At 38.6% G+C, this 21042-nt stretch overlaps 1 protein-coding gene across 1 annotated transcript in view; it reads left to right on the plus strand.

Moving 5' to 3' along the window:
* LOC308234726 (putative phospholipid-transporting ATPase IM) overlaps positions 1-21042 on the plus strand; it is a gene marked incomplete at its 5' end in the record, with an annotated part of 86960 nt that overhangs the window by 31194 nt on the left and 34724 nt on the right. Inside the window, 4 exons of the mRNA XM_080643005.1 lie at positions 5084-5167; positions 8160-8405; positions 17768-17906; positions 20507-20637. Of these exons, the coding sequence (XP_080499131.1) occupies positions 5084-5167; positions 8160-8405; positions 17768-17906; positions 20507-20637 (600 nt within the window). The remainder of the gene's footprint in view (positions 1-5083; positions 5168-8159; positions 8406-17767; positions 17907-20506; positions 20638-21042) is intronic.

Here is a 21042-nt window from a genome sequence, read left to right on the forward strand (position 1 = left end):
GAAGTATTTTTACTCTATAAAATGGTTGATAAGGTTGATAAATTGCTCCCCCAAAGAAAGGAGCCAGGAGGAGCTTTCCTTAAATAGGAAAACAGTGAAGTTGGAAAAATGGAAAACTCCCTCTCCCTTTTTTTCTGCTCTCTGAGGAGACACTTATATGGTTCCAAACAGACTAATGGCATCTCACAGGAGCATGGATTTTCTCTTATTCAGAATACTGTAGATGGGGAACTGACAATTTGGAAGTTGAGGTGATATGACTGGCCCTAGGATACATTTTTTAAACTATTTATATTTAGCCCAGCTGGTGTTGCTCAGTGGTTGAGCATCAACCCATGAACCAGGGGGTCATGGTTCAATTCCCAGTCAGGGCACATACCCAGGTTGCAGGCTTGATTCCCAATAGGGGGTGTGCAAGAGGCAGCTGATCAATGATTCTCTCTCATCATTGATATTTCTATCTCTCTCTCCCTCTCCCTCCCTCTCTCTGAAATAAATTAAAAACATATTAAAATATTTATATTAAAATACGTTTATATGATAACAAATATTACATGAACAGGAACTCCTGTTTATATAAACAATCTGAGTTACCCCAAATTAGAGTGTCAGCACCATTAGACTGGTCTAGTCTCAGGCCAGAATTCTTCACACACCAGAGGCTCCAGAAGAATCATTCCTTCTGTCTCTTCCACCCTGTACATCTCTTTGGGACATCTGGTCAACTCACATGTGTGCACACATGAGTGTGATTGGAGTAGGTGGGTAGTGGAGGTGGCAGAGGGCTTGAGAATACCTGGAAGGGGAGAAACAGGGATGGGATCCACATGGGTCATGATCTGGGCTAGTGTGGCTCTCTCAGCTGGTCCTAGTTCCCAGAAAGGTGGCGGCGGGGGTGGGGGGGCGGTGGTTAATTAAAAATTTTCTGAGTGTATCTAAAAACCTTCAGGAAAGCTCTTTGAATAGGTGGAGATCTCTTGCAAGGAGAAGAAGAAACCTTTGTAAAAGAAATACTGCTTGTGACTTTAATTTTTGTGGAAGCCCTTAAACCTCAATTGTGCTAAGCCAGAAAAGGCATTTTTAAAAAGGTGAATGACTCAGATGAACACAGTTTGGTTAGAGTGAACAGTGATTGATATAATTAAGTATTCATGAAGAAAAAGCTTAATTATATCCAGACATTCGGTTTTCTTTAAATCTTGTTCTAATTTTCTATTGATTTCATTAATACAGTAGTTTATTATAGAAATAAATATCTATAGTTAGTTATAGCAGTAGATAATTGTATTTTCATAAAAAAGTATACTTAGTGAAAAAATAGGCCTTTTCATTTACCCATCAAACACATCATTTGAAGCTTGGATCACTCTGTCCCATCTCCCTCCCTCCCTGCCTCCTTCCCTCCCTCCCTCCCTCCCTCCCTCCATTCCTTCCCTACCTTCCATAATAAAGGTATGCTCTTATTGAGCACTATCTGTTTGTCAGGTGCTGCTGTACTGGCATTTACTTATTTTATTGAATATTCACTACCTCCCTTGAATGCCCATTTTATAGCCAAGAAACCTAAGACTCAGAGGGATTATCTTAAGAATACCCAGTTTTGTCTTCTGATTTCAATGCCCTAACGTTTAAGACAAAGCTGCCTTTCATTGAGTAATTACCACATGCCAGGCACTGAGTTAGGTTCTTGGGTTGACACAGATGTGTGTCTAAGTCATATAACCTGCTCATAAGGAGCTCACAGTCCAGTGGAGGTGGTGCTGGGAACTGGCACATAAATAATTGAAGTTGACAGTTATGAAGCAGTGAGGTGTGGAGTGTCAGGGGACTATTAAGAAGTGTCTGGATCCCAACTCTGGAGGGTGGAAGGGGGCAGGGCTCAGAAGGGCTTCCTGGAAGACCTGTCCATGTGCTGACCCTTCAAGGATCAATCATAGTGAAGAAGGTGAGGAGTAAGAGGACGGGCAACCCAGCAAAGGGGACAACAGGAGGAAAGTTATAGAAGTAAAGAATGACTTGGGCAGGAACAGAAGCCATTTGGTGTGGTTAAATCTGTGGGATTTGGGAATTAATTTGATGTGGAGTATTGCAGAGAGAAATATCAGATTTCTGACTTGGGTCCTAGGATGGATTCTCATATCTGCTTCTTCATTCAATTGGTTGTATATGCATTTATGTAAGAAAGAGTTGGAAAGGGCAAATAAATTAACTTCTTAGTATCTTTGTGGAAATAGTTTTGACCTTGTGGGTACCCTAGAAGTTCTCTAGACCATACTTTGAAAATCTTTGTGTTCAATGCATGACATTGGGAAATCTCCCAACCTTGATGGAACTCAGTTTTCCCATCTGTAATTTGGGGGCTGTTAGTAGTAATGGCCTCATAAGCTTGTAAGGATTTCATAAGTAAAACCCTTGAACTAGTGCCTGATACATAGTAGGGTCTCAGTAAATATAATTTCTTGTTGTGATTCTGAGTGGCAGTAAAATTATTCCAAGAAATACCAAAAACTCATTTACGCTTGATTCTCATGATTTTCCCTTCTTGTCCTCTCTTGTTCCAACTGTAAAATTAGGCTTCAAATTCAAGTTCCAACTTAAAAATGTTGCTGTGAAATAATTGTAGGTTTTAGTGCTAGTCAGTTTGTGACAATGGTGGTGGCACTTTATGTCAGACCATCAGCTACTGACAGTTTAGCATTTTATAATTTCCTGGATTCTTTCTTTCTTCCTAATACCAGGAATCATCCCTGCCCTGTGAGTAGAAGTTGGGTGGTAGATGAGGTAAAGGAAGAATAAGTGATTTGACCAGCATCAGGTGCTGCCTGGGGCCATAAGATTTCAGTTTGGCTGCTTCCCTCCTTTCATATTTTCCAAACTGCAACCATGAAATGAATTGATATGTTTGAAGAATGGAAGTCAGAGGCCATCACAAATAGTGGGGGATTTGTGTCAGCAATTTCTCTCCCTCTCTTTGTTGGGGGCATAGGGATGAGTGAAATAATTAAACTTAACCTTGGCTTCCCAGTGAAATTACCTGAGAAAAAATTTTTTTAATCTTCACCTGAGGATATATATTTTTTTAATTGATTTTAGAGAAAGAGGAAGAGGGGGAGAGAGAAACATCGGTTAGTTGCCTCCCACACATGTCCCAACGGGATTGAACCTGCAACCTAGGTATGTGTTAATTGGAGATGAAATCTGCAACCTTTTGGTTCACAGGACAATGCTCCAACCAAGTGAGCCACCTGGCCAGGGCCTCCTCAAAAAATTTTAAAACTACCGTTACCTGGATCATCCTACCCCCAAAGACACTGATTTAATTGGCCTGGGTTGTGGAATTTTAAAATCCTCCCAGTGTCCAAGTTTTGCCAGACTATGACTATAAAAGGTCACGTGTTTTCTTTTCAAATTGTAAAATGTAAACAATCTACAAAAAAGTACCTAACACATAAATGTCAGCTTAACCCATGTAACTATGATCTAGTGAAAGGAACAAAATGTTGCCAAACTCCCTTACCTTTACTCAGCCATGCCCTTTTTCCAACACTTTAGAGATAACCATTACCCTGGCATTTTATAATCACGTTGTTGCTTTGTCTTTTGATTTTACCATGAGTATGAAGAAAAAATTGGCACATTATTTGAACTTTATTGAAATGGTATCATACTTTTTTTCTGGCTGCTTTTGTTCAGCATTTGATTCATTCTTGTTTATGAATATAGCTGTAGTTCTTGCTTTTAATTATTCTGTAATATTTCATTATGTCAATATGGTACACCTGATGGATGTTTTGGTTGTGTCTGGTTTGGAGCTATTACAACCAGTGCTATGATAAACATTTTCACATGTCCCCTGGTGCATGAAGGCAGACACAGTCTATCTAAGTTGAGTTGTTGAATGCATTCGCTCATCACAAGGAAGTGAGAGACTGAGCTGCTGTTTTGGTAGCCTCTTGGGATAATAGGAGTTGGCATCTGAGACCCTGTTAAGATTCCTGCTCTGGGCTGGGATTCTGTAAGGTTGCATACTACATTTTCTCAAATGTCACTTCTCAGTGAGACTCTCTCTAATCACCTTTTTTACAACTAAAACCCTCCCACACTTCCTATTCCCCTTTCCTTTCTTGTATTTATTATCTTCTAACTCACTCATTCAGATATATATATAATCTTGTTTATTATCCTTTTCCTGACACCATTAGAATGCAAATTTCATGAGGAATTTTTATCTGAATGATCAGGTTGAATTACCATTGCTTAGAATATAGGACCTGGCACATAGTGGTTTCTTAATAAATATTGATTGATTGAATGAATGAATGATATGAGTGGCAGAACAGGCATTGTTTAGGAGCTGGAGACCTGGGTTTTAATTTTTGTCTTTGCCTGTATTAAGCTTTGTAACTCCAAAAGATTCTGTTTCTACATCTCTATGTACTCATTAACAAATGGATATATAATACCTGTTTTGTATGTCTCACTGAATTTTAGTGAGGCTCCTGCAAGGAAGTATTCTATATAGATATGAAGGGGTATTTCTATCATCTTACTTGTTTATATGTAGTATCCTGAGCAAATAGCTCCATTCCACTTTACTTTAAGCCACTCCTAAGAAAAAGCTCTCCCTTTGAAAACAGGCTAGAGCTGACAGGTTAATTTTTGCATCTCCCTCTGAAGACTTCAGTGGATCCTTTGCATATCACTTAGGTTAGATCATTAGACTCATTATAAGCCATTGCAAAACTGAAGAGTGAAATAATAACCCACAACAAGGGTCCGGGCCTTGAATGTGTCCCGTGTTCTTCTCTCTGGGTCATCTCTTTTCATCCCCACTGTAAGTCTGTAGGCAGTGTATGGCTTCATTTTAAGATGAAGAAATGGAAGTTGAGAGAGATCTAGTCTCCCACCAAGGCAGGGGAGCTGATAAGACAGAGCCTCGGGGAGAACTCATGTCTGTCTGACTCCAAAACTAAACTCTCACCCACCTCAGGAAATTGAGAAATTTCATTTAAGAGCTGACAAGTAAATATATATTATCACTCCTATAGATGATGTTTCTCACGGATGTGCTATTTGTTTTCAGACTGTCTATGACCAGTGGTTCATCACTCTTTTTAACATTGTCTACACATCACTTCCTGTTTTAGCCATGGGGATTTTTGACCAGGTATGTGTTTTTCTCTATTTAGAAGTTATTTTTCTCTGTTGATGCCTTTTAGTTGCTTCTAACTTCTAAGTAGAAGATACAAGTCATAAAAAGAGTCTTAGGAGTGCAGTTGTTTTAATAGGTATTGTATGGGTCATAACCCCTTTCAGATCCCCCACTGCCCCAAGAAGTTTCTCTGATCAAAGTTTGGCTACTCTCCTCTTAGAGATTCATACCCTAGATTCATACCCCACCATCTCAGAGCTCTTAAGGCTCTGAGCATTTTCATGTGTCCTCTGGTGCAAGAAGGCAGACACAGTCTATCTAAGCAGAGTTGTTGAATGCATTCGCTCATCACAAGGAATTGAGTGACTGAGCTGCTGTTCTGGTAGATTTAGTAGTTCAAGTCACTACCCCAAAGCCATACAGCCAATAAGTGATAGAATTCAGCCTAACTCCAGGCAGCTCTTAAGGCTCTAAGATGTCCTGCAGGAAATAGTCTAACTTCTTTTTAATTTAGCATTTTCCAAACTCATTTGACTGTACTTTAGTTACCTATTTTTCATACATCACTTATTAATATGTCTCAGAACTAGTGCCTTTTGGTTCACACACCAGGAAGTGCGGTATTAGCCTCTGAGAGTGTAGAGAACCATTAGTGATAGATACAAATTCATGGAACCAGGTTGGAGTGCAGAGAGCTAGCATATGCGGTGAGACTTCCTTGGTCAGCACAGTCCAGAACAGAACTACAGACAAGCAGAGAACTCTCCCAGTGGGAGAGAAAGACACAGCCCCATAGCCATGGGGAGAGAGGATGCATCACAATCTTTTGTTTAGCTCAACATGCTTGAGAGGAGAGAAGAGAGGGAATCATTTATAAAAAATGGTGGCACCTTGGCATACTCAGAGCCTTGGAAGGTATTTTCTGGAAGAGGGGGACATGTCTGGCTGCCTGTGGGGAAGTGAAAGGCTAGCCAGAGGAGTTTCCATGGCACAATGACAGTATATTATTAAAAAAATTTTTGAAGTATTTTTAAGGAGACCAGATTTTCTCCAGGCTGTTGTTAGACCCATTTGCTAAGCCTCACTTTCTGGCCCAAAGCCATCTATTGCAAAATATAAATCTTCACATTATGAGCTCACTCCACTCTCCCATTTTGTGGCTTTGTAGTCAGCTATAAGTTTCACTTTTCATATGTAAAAAGGGCAGTGTGTGAATAGCACATTTTATGGAACTCTACACAAAGTAATAGACTCCTAAAGACCTTAGATGTAAAGGATTTATGCGCATTCATTTTCAAGTGCCCATGTTGACAAGTGTCTCTTTTCTTGGTACTTTGTATCTCCTCAGAATGTGGAATAAAATAATAAAAGTAAGGCAGTTTCTGGGAAAAGATGATTATTGTGCAATTTGAAAAAATATATATATAATAAGGCCTCTGTTGCCATCTACTTGAGTGTCTGTTCCTTTCCTTTTCTGCTTTGTCAACTTTGGTTCTTAAACTGATCCCAGGATTGTAGAGTGCTATGCCGAGAGGGTCTCAGTGATCACCTACAGATCACTCATTTTATAAGGAGGAAAGCAAGGTTCAGAGGTTCAAGTCACTGCCCCAAAGCCATCAGCCAATAAGTCATAGGACTCAGCCTGACACCAGGCCACTTGGCCCTGAGCTTGCTACCACTGTTATTATTACTATCGTTATTTTATTTGTTATTATTTATAGAGGCAATAACTATCGTTATTTTATTTGTTATTATTTATTTATTACGTAAGGTATGGCAGGAACTCTGTTGGATACATACCCATTTCATGATGACAGTAGTCCTGTGACGGAGGTGCTATTGTTGGCATGTCTGGAAATTAGGAAACTGAGGCTCAGACAGGTCTAAGAGTATACACCTACTAAGCTGCAGAGCCAAGGTTTGAACTCAGGATTGTTTAGTTTCAAAGTCTGTGCACTCAACTCCACCAGTCACTGGTCTGAGAAAACAAGCCCCCAACAGCATCTCAAAACCAGACTTCCTAAAGAAATATGTCAGTGTTCTTCCTGGGACCCCATTCCCCAAGACTCAGGCCATCCCACAAGGGGAAGGAGAACCTGGTCTGCCCCCAGAGTTCACAACTGTATTCCTTCCTCTTCAGCTGCTTCTCCTCCACCCATGCCCCTCTCATGTCCTCTGTGGTCAGTCCTTGCCATCCTTTTTGGTTTTGGCATTTGGCTTTGGTGGTAACAGTGTGGTCATCAGCTTTGGAGCTGGTTGGAAATGCAGTCTCGGGCCCTAGACCTATTAAATAATAATCTGCTCCGCAAGTGATTTACATGCACATTAAGCTTGGGAGCCACTGTTTTAGTTTCTCCAGGACTCCCATTGGGGCCAAACATGATGCCCTTGTATACTGTAGAAACCCTTTGTCCTGAACACCTGGTAACTGTCACTGGAATCTTCCTTGGTTAGAACACTCAGCTCTTCCTGCCCACCTGGACTCCCACATGCAGTTTTCCCCTTTTCCTGTTCCCCTCTTCTTGCTCACCCACCCCTCTAAGTTGGGAGCTCTGGTTAGCCAATTCCAACTCTGCAGCTCTCTGCTGCCATCACCTGGTTACTACCACTTACTGCCTTGGCAGTGAACCCCAGGGCCCATTGACTGCACATGATGTACTAGGATCCTGGGGTCATGAGTGCTGCTGCAGGAGAGTACAGGAAAGAAAACTTAAACCTTATCTGAAACTTAAACGTGAAGCCAAACATCTGGGTGCGAGTCAGGTTTTGGTTCTGATATAAGAGCTGTGTAACCTCTCATGAATCTCTCTTGGAAACTCAAGTTCCTCCTTTATATAATAGGGATCATTTTAGTATCCTCTGGGTTATTGTGGGAACAAAAACAAGATAATGAGTAGTGCATATGAGGGCATGCTTAGACATGCACTTGCTATTTCTGGAGATAGGGAATTCGGGGCCTCTGACTTCTCCTCAAATCTCCTCTGCTGAAATAACTCTCTGTTGACAGGATGTAAGTGACCAGAACAGCATGGACTTTCCCCAGCTCTACAAACCTGGACAGCTGAATCTACTTTTTAACAAGCGTAGATTTTTCATCTGCATGGCACATGGAATCTACACCTCATTAGCCCTTTTCTTCATCCCTTATGGGGCCTTTTACAGAGATGCTGGAGAAGACGGGCAGCACATTGCCGACTACCAGTCTTTTGCAGTTACCATGGCCACATCTTTGGTCATTGTGGTCAGCGTGCAGGTAAACCTGTTGGTGAAAACATCTTAAATGATGGCTTTAGAACTTTTAAAATTCTGTTTCATTGTTTACTGATTTTGTCTACTTCTTGGAGGAAAAAAAAATCCTACAAGAACACTGGGGCTTCCTTTTTAACTACACATTTTGAGATGGATGCTAGCTGAACCTATTGTGGTAATCATTTCACAATAAATGTAAATCAAACCATCATACAGTATGCTTTAAACTTATGTAGCAAAATATGTCAATTATTTCTCACTGAAGCTGAAAAAAGAAAGAAAACAAGAAACTTTAACATAAATTACCATATGTATGAAATTAGCATAGGTGTCTATAACCTCCACATTAATAGAAACCACCCAGTGAATCACTTCTTGGGGTTGAGCATGGACGGTAAAAAAATATGATTATACTACTACTTCCTTTTGGTGTTTGAAGAAGAAAATTTTTCCACTTATAACAGAAAGAAAAACTTTTTCATGATTTCTAAAAAAGACTTAATAATTTGCAGGTTTTAAAGTGAGATCTAAAGTTTATCTGGCAATACCTTTCCTTGGAATTATTCAAGAGATTCAGTGTTGTGTTATATCTGTGGCACCTCTGAATATGACAGAGGTGATTTCTTTAAAAATATATTTTTATTGATTTGAGAGAGAGGAAGAGAGGAGAGAGAGCAATATCAATGATGAGAGAAAATCATCAATGGGATGCCTCTTGTATGCCCTCCCTGGGGATTGAGCTCGCAACCCGGGTATGAGCCCTGACAAGGAATTAAACCATGACCTCCTAGTTCATGGGTTGATGCTCAGCCACTGAGCCACACCACCTGGGCAGACAGGGATGATTTTTGGTCTTCTTCCACTGGGTATCTTGAATTGTGTTTCTATTTCCTTTTTTAAGTAAATGATGGACAACACTATTAGATATGGTGTTAGAATTCACAAAAGCTTTCTGATCCATTAAAATCTGTAGCTAGCTCTGCATGGATACAGCAAGCAATGTGGCTTCTGTTTTTATTTTTGTTGTTGTTTGTTTTTTTTTGGAGGGGGGGAAGGGGTTCTGTTTGTTTGTTTTCTGTTTTTAAGGAGAAAGTATCAATCAAAGGCTTAATTTTTATAGAGTTTGAATTGCCTTTGGTCAGTCCTTTTTCTATCCTATAAACAATCTCTTTTACAAATCTTAGCTGCTCACATCCAACAAAAAATCTCACTAAACCCTGACTTTTTCTTCACGACTCAATAAATATTTATTAAATTGAATGAATCAAATGTAAACATATTGCTTTAAAATGACATCTTTGTCATGCCTTGGCCCATTTAAGTGATATCATTAAGTCCATACCAAAGCCATCTAACACTTGACATCTTGGAAGTTCAAAATTCAGAGTCAGATAAGTAGCATCCAAAAGCAGAACTAGATTTCTCCACTCAGAAAGGAGTTCTATTTGTCTATTTTACAACTAAATAAAGCATACTGGTGCTTGGTGAGCCCTCCAAGCCTAGTTCCCCAATGTTCAATTCTGCAGCAGAGGAGAAAATCATGGAGTGGCTTGGAAGCAACTGATGTAGCTAAGGCATTCATCAGTACAGTCCATTATCGGATAAGGTCTATATCACCTCATCTTGCCACTATTTTGGGCACTCCAACCTCTCTTGTTTTGTTGGCTTTGGATCACTGAGCAAATGTGGTATACCAGTATACTCTTACAGATCCAGCCCAGGGAATTGGATGATCTACTCCTTTTCATGAGGCCACATTTCCAGTTTTCTGGATTTTCCCTCCAGTGGGAGGGCATCTGTGGGATGTACAGTGGCATCTTTTTAGCTTATTCACCTCCAGGTCAGACCTATTAGTTGGTGCTCCAAAAGGTGATTTGAAAGGTAGTAACTGAAATAAAGAGCCAATATCTGAAGAAAATGCAAAGGGAAACCATTTTTCACACTGCCCTTAACATTATCTGATATATAAATAAGGGCAAAAATTACCTGTAAAATTTATTATAGATATGACAGGCATTATATGTTTTTAGTGAAACTAGTTTTCAAAATTAACCCTATAATTTTGGGTTAGAAAGGAGTTCTGTTTGTCTGTTTTAATATCAAAAGTCTGTTGGTATTCTTATATCTCTTTTTCTCTTTTTTTCCTTAGCTTGTCCATAATCTATTTTTTTTATATTCTATCATAGCAATGCCAGTGCTATGTTTCTATATTAACTTTAGATTTAGAAGCAGTTTTCCCCATGAAGCACACAATTCTTGTTATGGTTGGATATCACCATTACATTTCTCCTTTTTTGTCGTAAATTGAGAGATCATAGAAACAACCTTATTTTAAAAACATTGTTTATTCACAAAAAGATCACAAAATTTTGCAGTTTGTAATTTAGAGTTTTTAAAATCAAACTATTTAAAATGTCTTACCTTTGATTATCAAGATTTTATAAGAATGATACCCATGCGTTCTCAGAGGGATTCATATTTAGGACTCAAAATAATTATTGGTAACCTGGTGGGACTATCCAGGTCTGTCTGGTTCAGGCCTGATTGGCCTTCGTCTCTCCAAGATCTACTCTCTGCCTTCCATCTCCTCAAGGTCAACTGTGGTCCACCTAACTTTTCTCTAATGTTAATTAACATCTTATATAACCACTGTGCAATTGTCAATACTATGAAATTAGCCTTGGTACAATACTATTAACTGAGCTACAGATTTCCTCAGTTTTTCCATTAAGGACCTTCTTCTGTTCCAGCATCCCACATTGCCTTTAGTTGTCATGTCCCTTTAGATTTCTCTAATATCTAACAGTTCTCTTTCCTTGTCTTTCATGAACTTGACACTTTTGAAGAGTGTCAGGAGTATTGTAGAATGTCCCCGGGTTTGCTTGATGTTTTCTTAAGAATAGATTGAGATTGTGGATTTTGGGGAAGAATCACAGAGATGTGTTCTTGTTGCATCCTATCAGGGAGCACATGATATCAACTTAATTTATTATTGGTGATGCTGATCTTGGTTACTTAGTTAAGACGATATCTTTCAGGTTTTTCCATTATAAACTGACTGTTTTCATATGCTAGTCATTAGAATTGAGTCACTAAGTCTAGTCCACATTCAGGGGGAAGAGAATTAAGCTCCATTTCCTAGAGAAAGGAGTTTCAAAGAATTGGTGGTCATGTGTTATAAACATAACTGGTATAATTTTAAATAAAATTGATATAACAAACGGGGATCCAAGATTTACCCAAGATTACACAGTGACTGCATTGCAGGTTTAAGACTAGGATTCAGTAGTCTTATTTCCCAAATAAATGTTCTTAAATAAAGGCATTTGTGTTTTTAAAAAATGTGAGGTATTTTCTACAACACAACTATTACTGAGTTGCAGGGTATTTGGCATAATTGGGAAGCAGTAATGTACACATGGAGTTGTACTTCTAAAGATGGGGTTCTGGGTCTCACCACTTGGTGGCTGTGATCTTTTTGCCATATTACAGGGTTAAAGTCCTCTAAGTCTTATCAACATACTTCTGTTTCATGGATTTCTCCTCTACCTGATTTCTCCCTGCCTCACCCATATGCCCACCATTAATTCTGAGTGCTGGAGGGGCCTGAATCAGCTGGGAGACTGAGGAACTTTCTGGATAGGAGAATGAGAAAGTAGAAATCGAGGCTAGTGATGGTGGCCTAGAAGCAGAATAGGTGAGAATGAATACCAGTTTCCAACATCTGGCATGCTTCATTTATTATTGTACTCCAATTTAAACTACAGTGTCAAACACAAGTATTTGTTGAATGAATGGAAGGGCAAGAGATATGAAGAGAGAGGTTAAAGTTGAGCAAAGGAAGTGAGAAGAATTTGGTTGAGGTACCCAACTACCCCTGCTGTATTAATTAATTCCCATCTTACCTCAGATGACTAAAGCAACTCTATCCTTGGTGGTAGCCTTCAGAAACATGTTATCATTATCACTATGAGTAAGGTCCTGCTTATTCTTATTTTGCAGTGCCACTATGCAGTAGGTATTATTGTCCCCTTTTACAGATGAAGCTGAGCGGTTAAATGACTTGCTTGAGGTCACACACTGAGTTCCAGGTCCAGAATTGGAACCCAGGCCTATCTGACTCCAGCATTTTCTGGGATAAAGTATTTTGTTTTACAGTATGACTGTTTAAAATGCAAACTTTCAGGCAGTATGAGAAGAAAGGTTACACTGAACATAAAGGAAGATAGATACTTTCTTGTTTATATAGGAGAAAGAAAGAGAGAGGTCATAAAGCTAGGAGCACTGGGGTTTAGAAGAGAGAGAATATCTGGAAGAACAGAGGAAGAAGATGTCTGTAGACACTAAAAGCATTCTTGGCCCACTTGCTTCTGTCAGGCTTTTCTGGTTTTCAGAGTAACAACAGCAGCTCCCAATAACTGAACATTTCCTATGTAAATGAATTGTTACTGAGATAATTCCAATATCTCATTTACTCCTCTCCCCTCACGGTCCTCTAAAACATAGTTGCTATTACTATAGATCAGTGGTCGGCAAACTCATTAGTCAACAGAGCGGCAAACTCGCGAGCCGCAGTTTGCTGACCACTGCTATAGATGAAAAAAAATAAACATGTTATAGGCCAGGATTTAAACACAGATATGACCTCAGATCCTCAACTCCAAAGCCATGTGGACCTCCCTCCTTTATAAAGGTAACTGGAAGCTATGGCCTTCCCCCAATACATAGTAGCTATAGGGAATGCATATTCCACCTCTTTCTTCCATGAGGGGATACATAGGACACCAATATCAACCTGGAATAAAATGGAAGAGAAACTCTGTTAATAGATGATAAACACACAGATCCTCTTTCAACCTCAAAATTTCAATTTAAGGACTATATAGGTTAATTCCTGTCATTTTAAGCTATCACTTATTTTTATTTCTAGGAAGCCATGAAAATGTCTGCTTTACCTTAGGATTCTTAGACATGAATGCATAAATGTTTATAATCATAAAAGCTCAGCAATTTTGGCTTCAATCAGAAGTTGCTGTCCTATATATTTAGAATAATACGTTTGAGGAATTCTGTGAATGAGCTCACTTTGATGGTGGCATTAATAGCCTTTTCTCACTGTTTAAGCTTGACTTGTCGTTGTGGTAACAATCCCTATGAAATTTCTTTGGTCTATAATTACAGTTATAAATCATATGTATGTGTTCTGTTCATGCTATTGGCCAAACTGTACCCATCTCTATTATTTTTTAAATATCAGTTTTCTTCAGTTATTTAAATTATAAAGTTCTCCTTTTAACATTTCAAACAATATAGAAGTGTTTAAAATAAACTCAACCGTCTTCCTTTCATTCCTTATACTTCCCTGGTTAACCGCTATTATGATTACCATAGCTCAATCCATCCATATTTTTTTCTTTGCTTTGAGACACACACACACACATATGTATTCAAGAAAAATTCTTGTAATTTTTGTACTATGCTTTTCTCACTTAGTGACATATGTTGGACAGTTTTCCAAATCAACACATTCAGATCTATTGTAATCTTATTAAGAGCTGCAAAGAATTTTATAATATGGATATATAATAATTTATTCATCCTTTCTCTAATGATAGACATTCAAGATGTTTCTTTTTTTTCTTTTCCTTTTTTTTGTTATTGAAGCAATGCTGCCATGCATATACTAGTACAAAGATTGTATGTACTGTCAGATAAATTCCTAAAAATAAAATTTCTGGAGTCAGAACTAACTTTTACCAATCCGATAGATGAACAAGGTTTTGTTGTTGTTTTTCCATTGCTGAGTCAGAGAGTATAAACATTTTAAATTTCATAAATATCGCCATATTAATTTCCAAAAAGATTGTAGTTACAAACAAGAGAGACTTCTTTAAGTCTAAAAGGTTTATTAAAAACCACCAGGTAGCCCTAGCTGGTTTGGCTCAGTGGATAGAGCATGCCGACTGAAGGGTCCTGGGTTCAATTCCGGTCAAGGGCACGTGCCTGGGTTGTAGGCTCCATCTCCAGTAGGGGGCATGCAGGAGGCAGCTGATCAATGATTCTCTCTCATCATTGATGTTTCTCTCTCTCCCACTCTCTTCCTCTCTGAAATCAATAAAAATATGTATATTTTTAAAAAGCAACCAGGTAATGCAGAATCTTCAGGAGGGCAAATGAAACAGGGAGAGCCATAACAAGGCTTAGCCACTGGAGGCAGCACCCAACCACAGTGCAGTGCTGCACTGCTGTAGGGAGAACACTGCTGTTGCCACCGCTCACAGCTTGGCTCTGGTCACACTGGATGGCAGGTGAGCCACCGAGTCCAGGAATCTTCACCTCCACCACCAGGCTTGTCAAATGTTGAGAGAAGTTTAGTAAACTTTCAATGGCAATTATGATTCTTATCAAGCTTTCTTTGTATTTCAAGGAGATTTTACCTTAAATAATTAATATTTTTATTCCTCTTGCCTTTTTTTTTTTTTTTTTTTTTTTTTTTTGGTCTACATTTACCTGATATATAATCTGGGCCCATGCTTTCATTTTCATTTCTTTTTTATTTCATTCTATTAGTTTTTCTCCTTTGATAAGAGAGTTAAACTACTCATTTTATTATAATAACATGTATTTTACCTTGTTCCTTTCATGTTCTTTTAGGATTATTTTTAATTCTATGTTTTTATTTCATTTTTTTCCATTATATACTTGGGTGCCTTGTGCTTTTTTAATATCCTACTTATGAGTAATTTATAACTTTCACTGTTGAATTCCTATTTTACTAGTGATTTCTCCCTATTTTCATAGTCGTTTAAATCTTGTTTCTTTACGACTATATCAAAACTAACAATAACCTTCACCAAATGCTTCACTATTCTGTTCTGTACTTTCCCTCACCCACCTCCAAATTAAACAATTTTGGAAACGTTTTTACTTTACTTCACCCTCCCTGTCCCTACTCCTCTCCCCAACTCTTGCACGTTAATAATTTAGAACTTTAGTTCCAGGATGTTATTAAATGCTCCTTAAACATATGTTTTGACTGTTTCAGAATTCTTTCTAAATTAATACTGCTCACATTATTACTCATTTAGAGCCAACTACAAATTTACAAGAATCATTGCTCACCACCACTTTTATGATCTTTGTCTTCCGCTATTTTGAGGTCTTTGTTCTGATTTAATTTTTATTTGGTTGCAGCAACTTCCTTGAGTAATTTCTTCAAAAAGGGCAAATAGATTTTATACTTTTGAGCCTTCTTTCTTTGTCTTTGTATTTACACTATTGGAATGGCATATGATTGTTGAGTCAGAGCCTTTTTTGGGGGGAACTTTGTAAAAGTTGTTCCATAATATCCCAGTTTCGGTGTGGCAGTTTAATATTAGGTTGATTCTCTCCTTTGTAAGTAATACCTTCTCTAGAAGTGTGTGTTCTTTACGCTTGGACTTCACAAATGTCACCAGAATGTAACTTCTTTCATTAATTTGCCTTAGTTTTAGATTGCTCCCCCACATTTGAAAAATCTTTGCTGCTTCTTATAGCAGAGCAGTTTTCTTCTGTCATTTCTTTGATCTTTACTTTTTAAGTTTATTTATTTTCCATTCTAAAATGTCATTTTTGGCATATTGGGTCCAAGGATCTGACATCTATGGATTTGCCATCCCTGTCTCATATCTTTTTGCACATGGTTTCTATTTCTTCAAGTTTTTGCTCTCTGCTGTGAGATATTATTTCCATTTGTTTTTTCCAGAATATTAATTCAGTTCTTATTAGGGACTATTCTTATTTTGTTTCTCTACTCAACTTTTAAATTCAGAAATAATGCTTTTCTTTCTTCCAGAATTTTTTTCTTAGTATCTAATTGCATCCCCTTAAGAGTTCTCATTACATTTTTTTAGTTATTGTTGTTATAGTACTTGTCTGTCTTTTCCATTAGTTCTGCCTCAATAGGAGCCACCTGTTCTTCTTCTTCATCTTCTTCTTCTTTAGCGAAGTCTTAAAATAGTTGTGATTTTTCCTTGTCTACTCATACCAAAGTGATCCAGGCTCTTGGTGTCTCTGGATAGTGATGAACTGATAGGTGATAGAAGATAGATTTGGAGATTTTGTCTAATGTCTTAGTAGCCAAACAAACTGGAAAATCAGCTGAGTAAGTAATTTATATCTTTGCTGAGGCATGGGTGGCAGGGCTTTCTGTTCTCAGACCTCTTGAGCAGGCGTCCTCAAACTACGGCCCGCGGGCCACATGCGGCCCGCCGAGGACATTTATCCGGCCCGCTGGGTGCCGCTGCCTGTCCTGCTTAGCAGCCGACTCGTCCCGGGCCCACAGTGCGCATAGGAATTTGTTCATAGTTTTTTTTTTTTAAACTATAGTCCGTCCTTCCAACGGTCTGAGGGACAGTGAACTGGCCCCCTGTTTAAAAAGTTTGAGGACCCCTGCTCTTGAGGAAAGAAAATGCTGTCCCTTTATAACCCCTGTATTTTACATCCAAGGCTGCCAGCATCCTTTTAATGGGTCAACATTTTAAAAAGCAGTAAACTTGTCCAAGTGGGAAGTGGACATATATCTCCACGTGCAGAGAAGGATCTATTTACTATGTAGGTAGGACCCCCTTAGGCAGGCGAGAAATTTGTGGTCTGTACTTAGAACATTTGGAACCTCTGAGGTTCATATAATGATGTCAGAATCTACTTTTTTTTCTCTCTGAGGACACAAGGGTTCATATTCACCAGTGGCTTGCTTGACACTCTGATAGCAGCCCACACTTTTAGCTGTGTTGCCACAACAAGGTATTGGAAGACTGAAGGGCTTGTGAACATGCTCCCAGACCACTATGAACCCGTGTCTGAACTTTGTCAGAAGAGGATGAAGGATTTTTCTTTGTTATTATTTGAATAATTTAAGAGAAAGGATCATCAATATGAGATAGAATATTGGTATCAAAGAGATTTTGCCTGTGTAAAAAATGGCCATGTGGAAATTTATGTTCAGATTATAAAATGTTGCACTTGCCCACTAAAGAAAATAATTTTTTCCCAACAGAAAAGTTTTGAAAGCAATTTATAAAGTAACATTGAAATGAGAACCCATTCCACTTTCTTATTTTTCTATAAAAAGTAGCTTCACAGGTTATCCCTTGATTCTGACTCAACCTTGACAATTATAATGGCTTGCAGATATAAGTTCTAAAGTCAGTTGCCAAGCAGAAATGTCAAGTCAGTGCCCTGTGTTGTGCAAAAAGTGGAAGCGCCTATGGTTGTTTGGGAGCTAAACAGGTGCAACCATTTTCTCACAGAGCATTACTGGGGAAAGACCGCTCAGTAAAATGATGCTCTGAAAGATCTCCCATGTGTATTTGACTTTGTTTGCAGATTGCCTTGGATACCAGTTACTGGACGGTCATTAATCATGTCTTCATCTGGGGTAGTGTTGCCACTTACTTCTCCATTTTATTTACAATGCACAGTAATGCCATGTTTGGTGTTTTCCCAAACCAGTTTCCATTTGTTGGTAAGTGAATCCTACTATCTACTGGGGCCTAGTGTCATTTGTTTGTCTTTGTAATTTATTTTCTGGGTTAGGTGGGACTAGGGGTGATCAATAATATTTTCTCTAGGAATTGATTGCATCAGAGGCATCTGAAGGCTTCCAGACTTGAAATGGGCTCTGAAAGACTAGTTTCTGCTGTCCTTAATCAGATGCAGAAGAATCATTGAGATAGATGCTTACTGGTTCCCAACAACCCAGATGCAGTAAACTGCCCCTTTGAAAACAAGAGGCATAGCATATACTAGTGTATCAGGGCCACCTGAGACTTGTATGGTAGAGGAAAGAAAAAGAGCAAGAAATGCTGGGCTTTACCTTTTATACCATACTATCACCAACATATCTGTCAAAGATTACCAGTGGAACTTATTTGTATTAGGTAAGAAAAAAAATGATGTATAATTTGGAGACTTCTTAAAAATTTGGTACATTAGTCCATAAGTGACATGAAGAGTAGGCTCAGACATTAGATGACTACAGTTCAGTGTCAGCTTCACCACTTATAAGCTGTGTGACCTAGGAACAAGTTTCTTTTCCTTTCCATGCCTTAATGTCTTCACTTCTAACTTGAGGATATTTACAGTTCCCAATTTTATAGGAAATTTGTGAAGGTTAAATGAGACAATACATATAAGATGCTTAGCATGTGACATTTTATGTAGTACTTTTAAAAAACAAATATTAACCATGATAATGGTGATTATGATGATGATGATGATTCAAGAAAATGTGGCTTGGGGACATTTCAGAGTGATCTGAGCAGCAAATGGGTAGCAAAGCACCTTCTAATATTCCTTATGATATTGATATTCTATGATTCTACAAAAGTGTACATCTGGTATATCTATGGTGTATACTACCATTGGTCTCTACATTTCAAAATGATCCTAACAAGAGTCACTGTACTTTACACAGTGGGACTACTAACACACTTTCTCAGAAGTTTTGAAATCTCTAGGGTGTGTGAGAGAAGTTGGTAGCAATGATGTTTTTGAGTTCATCCTAATAAACTGTGGAGTGACGTACAGTGACAACCTTCTTGGGCTCAATCAGGCAAGACTGAGATTTGCATCTACTAGTTGGGGAATTTATTCTACAAAAGGATTTGTAGAAGACTTCATGTAAAAAGCAAAATAAGAGCAACTATAGCATTATACATTTCTAATGATGCAAAGGTTCCTCAATTTGTAATTCCATTTAAATTCACACATACACTTAAGAATGTTATTCTTCAACTTTTTCCTTGCCCTGCATGTACATGGAAATTTTAAATTGCACCACTCTTACTTAATACGTAATATGAATACTTTGCTTACCAGAAGATTCCAGCCATGTAGAAGAAACATGATGGTTATGAATAAAAATAAGCATATTAGGAAAGAGAGACATTAAAACTATTTTTAAGTGTTTTTTTTTTTTTTTTTTGGCTGCCAAATCTAAAAGTTCAGTGCATTGACTAGAAGATTTCCAGTCTTAAGAGAGCATTCTAGAATGCATAATGGGACTGGAATGCCTCAACCAGAGAAAGTATTTTGTGTGGGGACTGCTCTCTCCAGCTAAGCACATGTCATTCCAGGAATTAATTACTGTGCTCCAATGAGACTTTTCAAAAGTTAGATCAACATTGGGGTTTAAGAAAAAAAAAAATTCCTTAGTAGCCAGCAGAAGACAGAAGTGTGGTTTTAAAGCAAAGCTTGTTTTTATTTTTATTTTTTTTTCAACCATGCCTAGGGATGCTGAGCTTCAAGGAGCTCAAAGGGACTATTTATTTATCCTCACTCAAGGATATTTTTCCATTGATTTTAGGGAGAGTGGAAGGGAAGGGGAGAGACATACACAGAGAGAGAAACATCGATAGGAGAGAGACACATCTATTGGTTGCCTCACACACGTGCCCCCACTGGGGTGGGGATTGAGCCTGCAACCAAGGTAGGTGCCTGTTATTTTTAAAAAACAAAAGACTCAGGAAGAACCTTTGACCTTCCCTCTAACTGCCTAAAAATTTAGATAGAACCTTCTCCAGGAAGGGAGTTATCATCACAGATAACTATATTTTAATATAAACTAGGTGTGATAGAGAGACAACTAGCAAGGCCCATTTGATCTAAATCCTTCCTGTGTCCATCTGAAGTTGAAACCACTACTTCCCTCCCACCCTTACTCCCCTTTCTCCTTAGCTCAGGATAGCTTGTAAGCCTCAACTACTAGGGTAAATGTGCCTTTTAAAAATAATGGCTGTTTTGCAGTTGAGGGATCTAGAAACTGGATGAGAGAATTGTGCTTCACTCATGAAGCTGGACTGAACCTGAATAAGAGGATGCTCCAGCTGACAGTCTCCAAGGGGTCAGGCCACCAAGCAGTTCCCAAGAGTTATCAGTCTTACCTTCTCCTCATTACCATTGAACATACCATATAGTGGAGAAGACACCTAAATTAGTGGTTCTTTCTAGATAGTCCAAACATCGCCATTCCTAAAAAGGCCTTATGGGTATAGACAACAAGCCTATTAATTCAACCATTCAATTCTATTTATAAACACAATGTATGTTTTCCTTTCACAATAGGAAATGCACGACATTCCTTGACCCAGAAGTGCATCTGGCTTGTCATTCTCCTAACGACAGTGGTTTCAGTTATGCCTGTGCTGGCGTTCAGATTTCTGAAGGTGGATTTATTCCCGACCCTGAGTGACCAGGTATGTTGTACTGCTGGTGAGTCCTTGAAGGGCTGGTTCTTGGTTCTTGGAATTGTGTTCTTCTCTGTCTGATTGGAAGCCCACTGAAGGGCCAATGAACTTCCCATTGACAAACACTCTCAAGTACACAACGTCACATAACAATAGATGGAACTGCCTACATCTGAATGTACTAGCCTTATGAGTACCGACCAATAAAGACAAATGTCTAGACTAACTATGGGTGGGGAGTCATAAATTACAAGTGAAGTTGCGTATTTTAAAAAGTTGACTGGAAGCATTTTGGACAAATGTTCCAAGGGAAAGACAAGCAGTGGGGAAAGTTATTGTCTTGGGGGCAAATAAAGGCTACAGTAAAAGAGAGACAATCAAGGCATGTGGTGCAGGAGCTCTAAATATTTGTAG

Source organism: Plecotus auritus, assembly GCF_963455305.1.
Source record: "Plecotus auritus genome assembly, chromosome: 1".
Lineage (NCBI taxonomy): Eukaryota > Metazoa > Chordata > Mammalia > Chiroptera > Vespertilionidae > Plecotus > Plecotus auritus.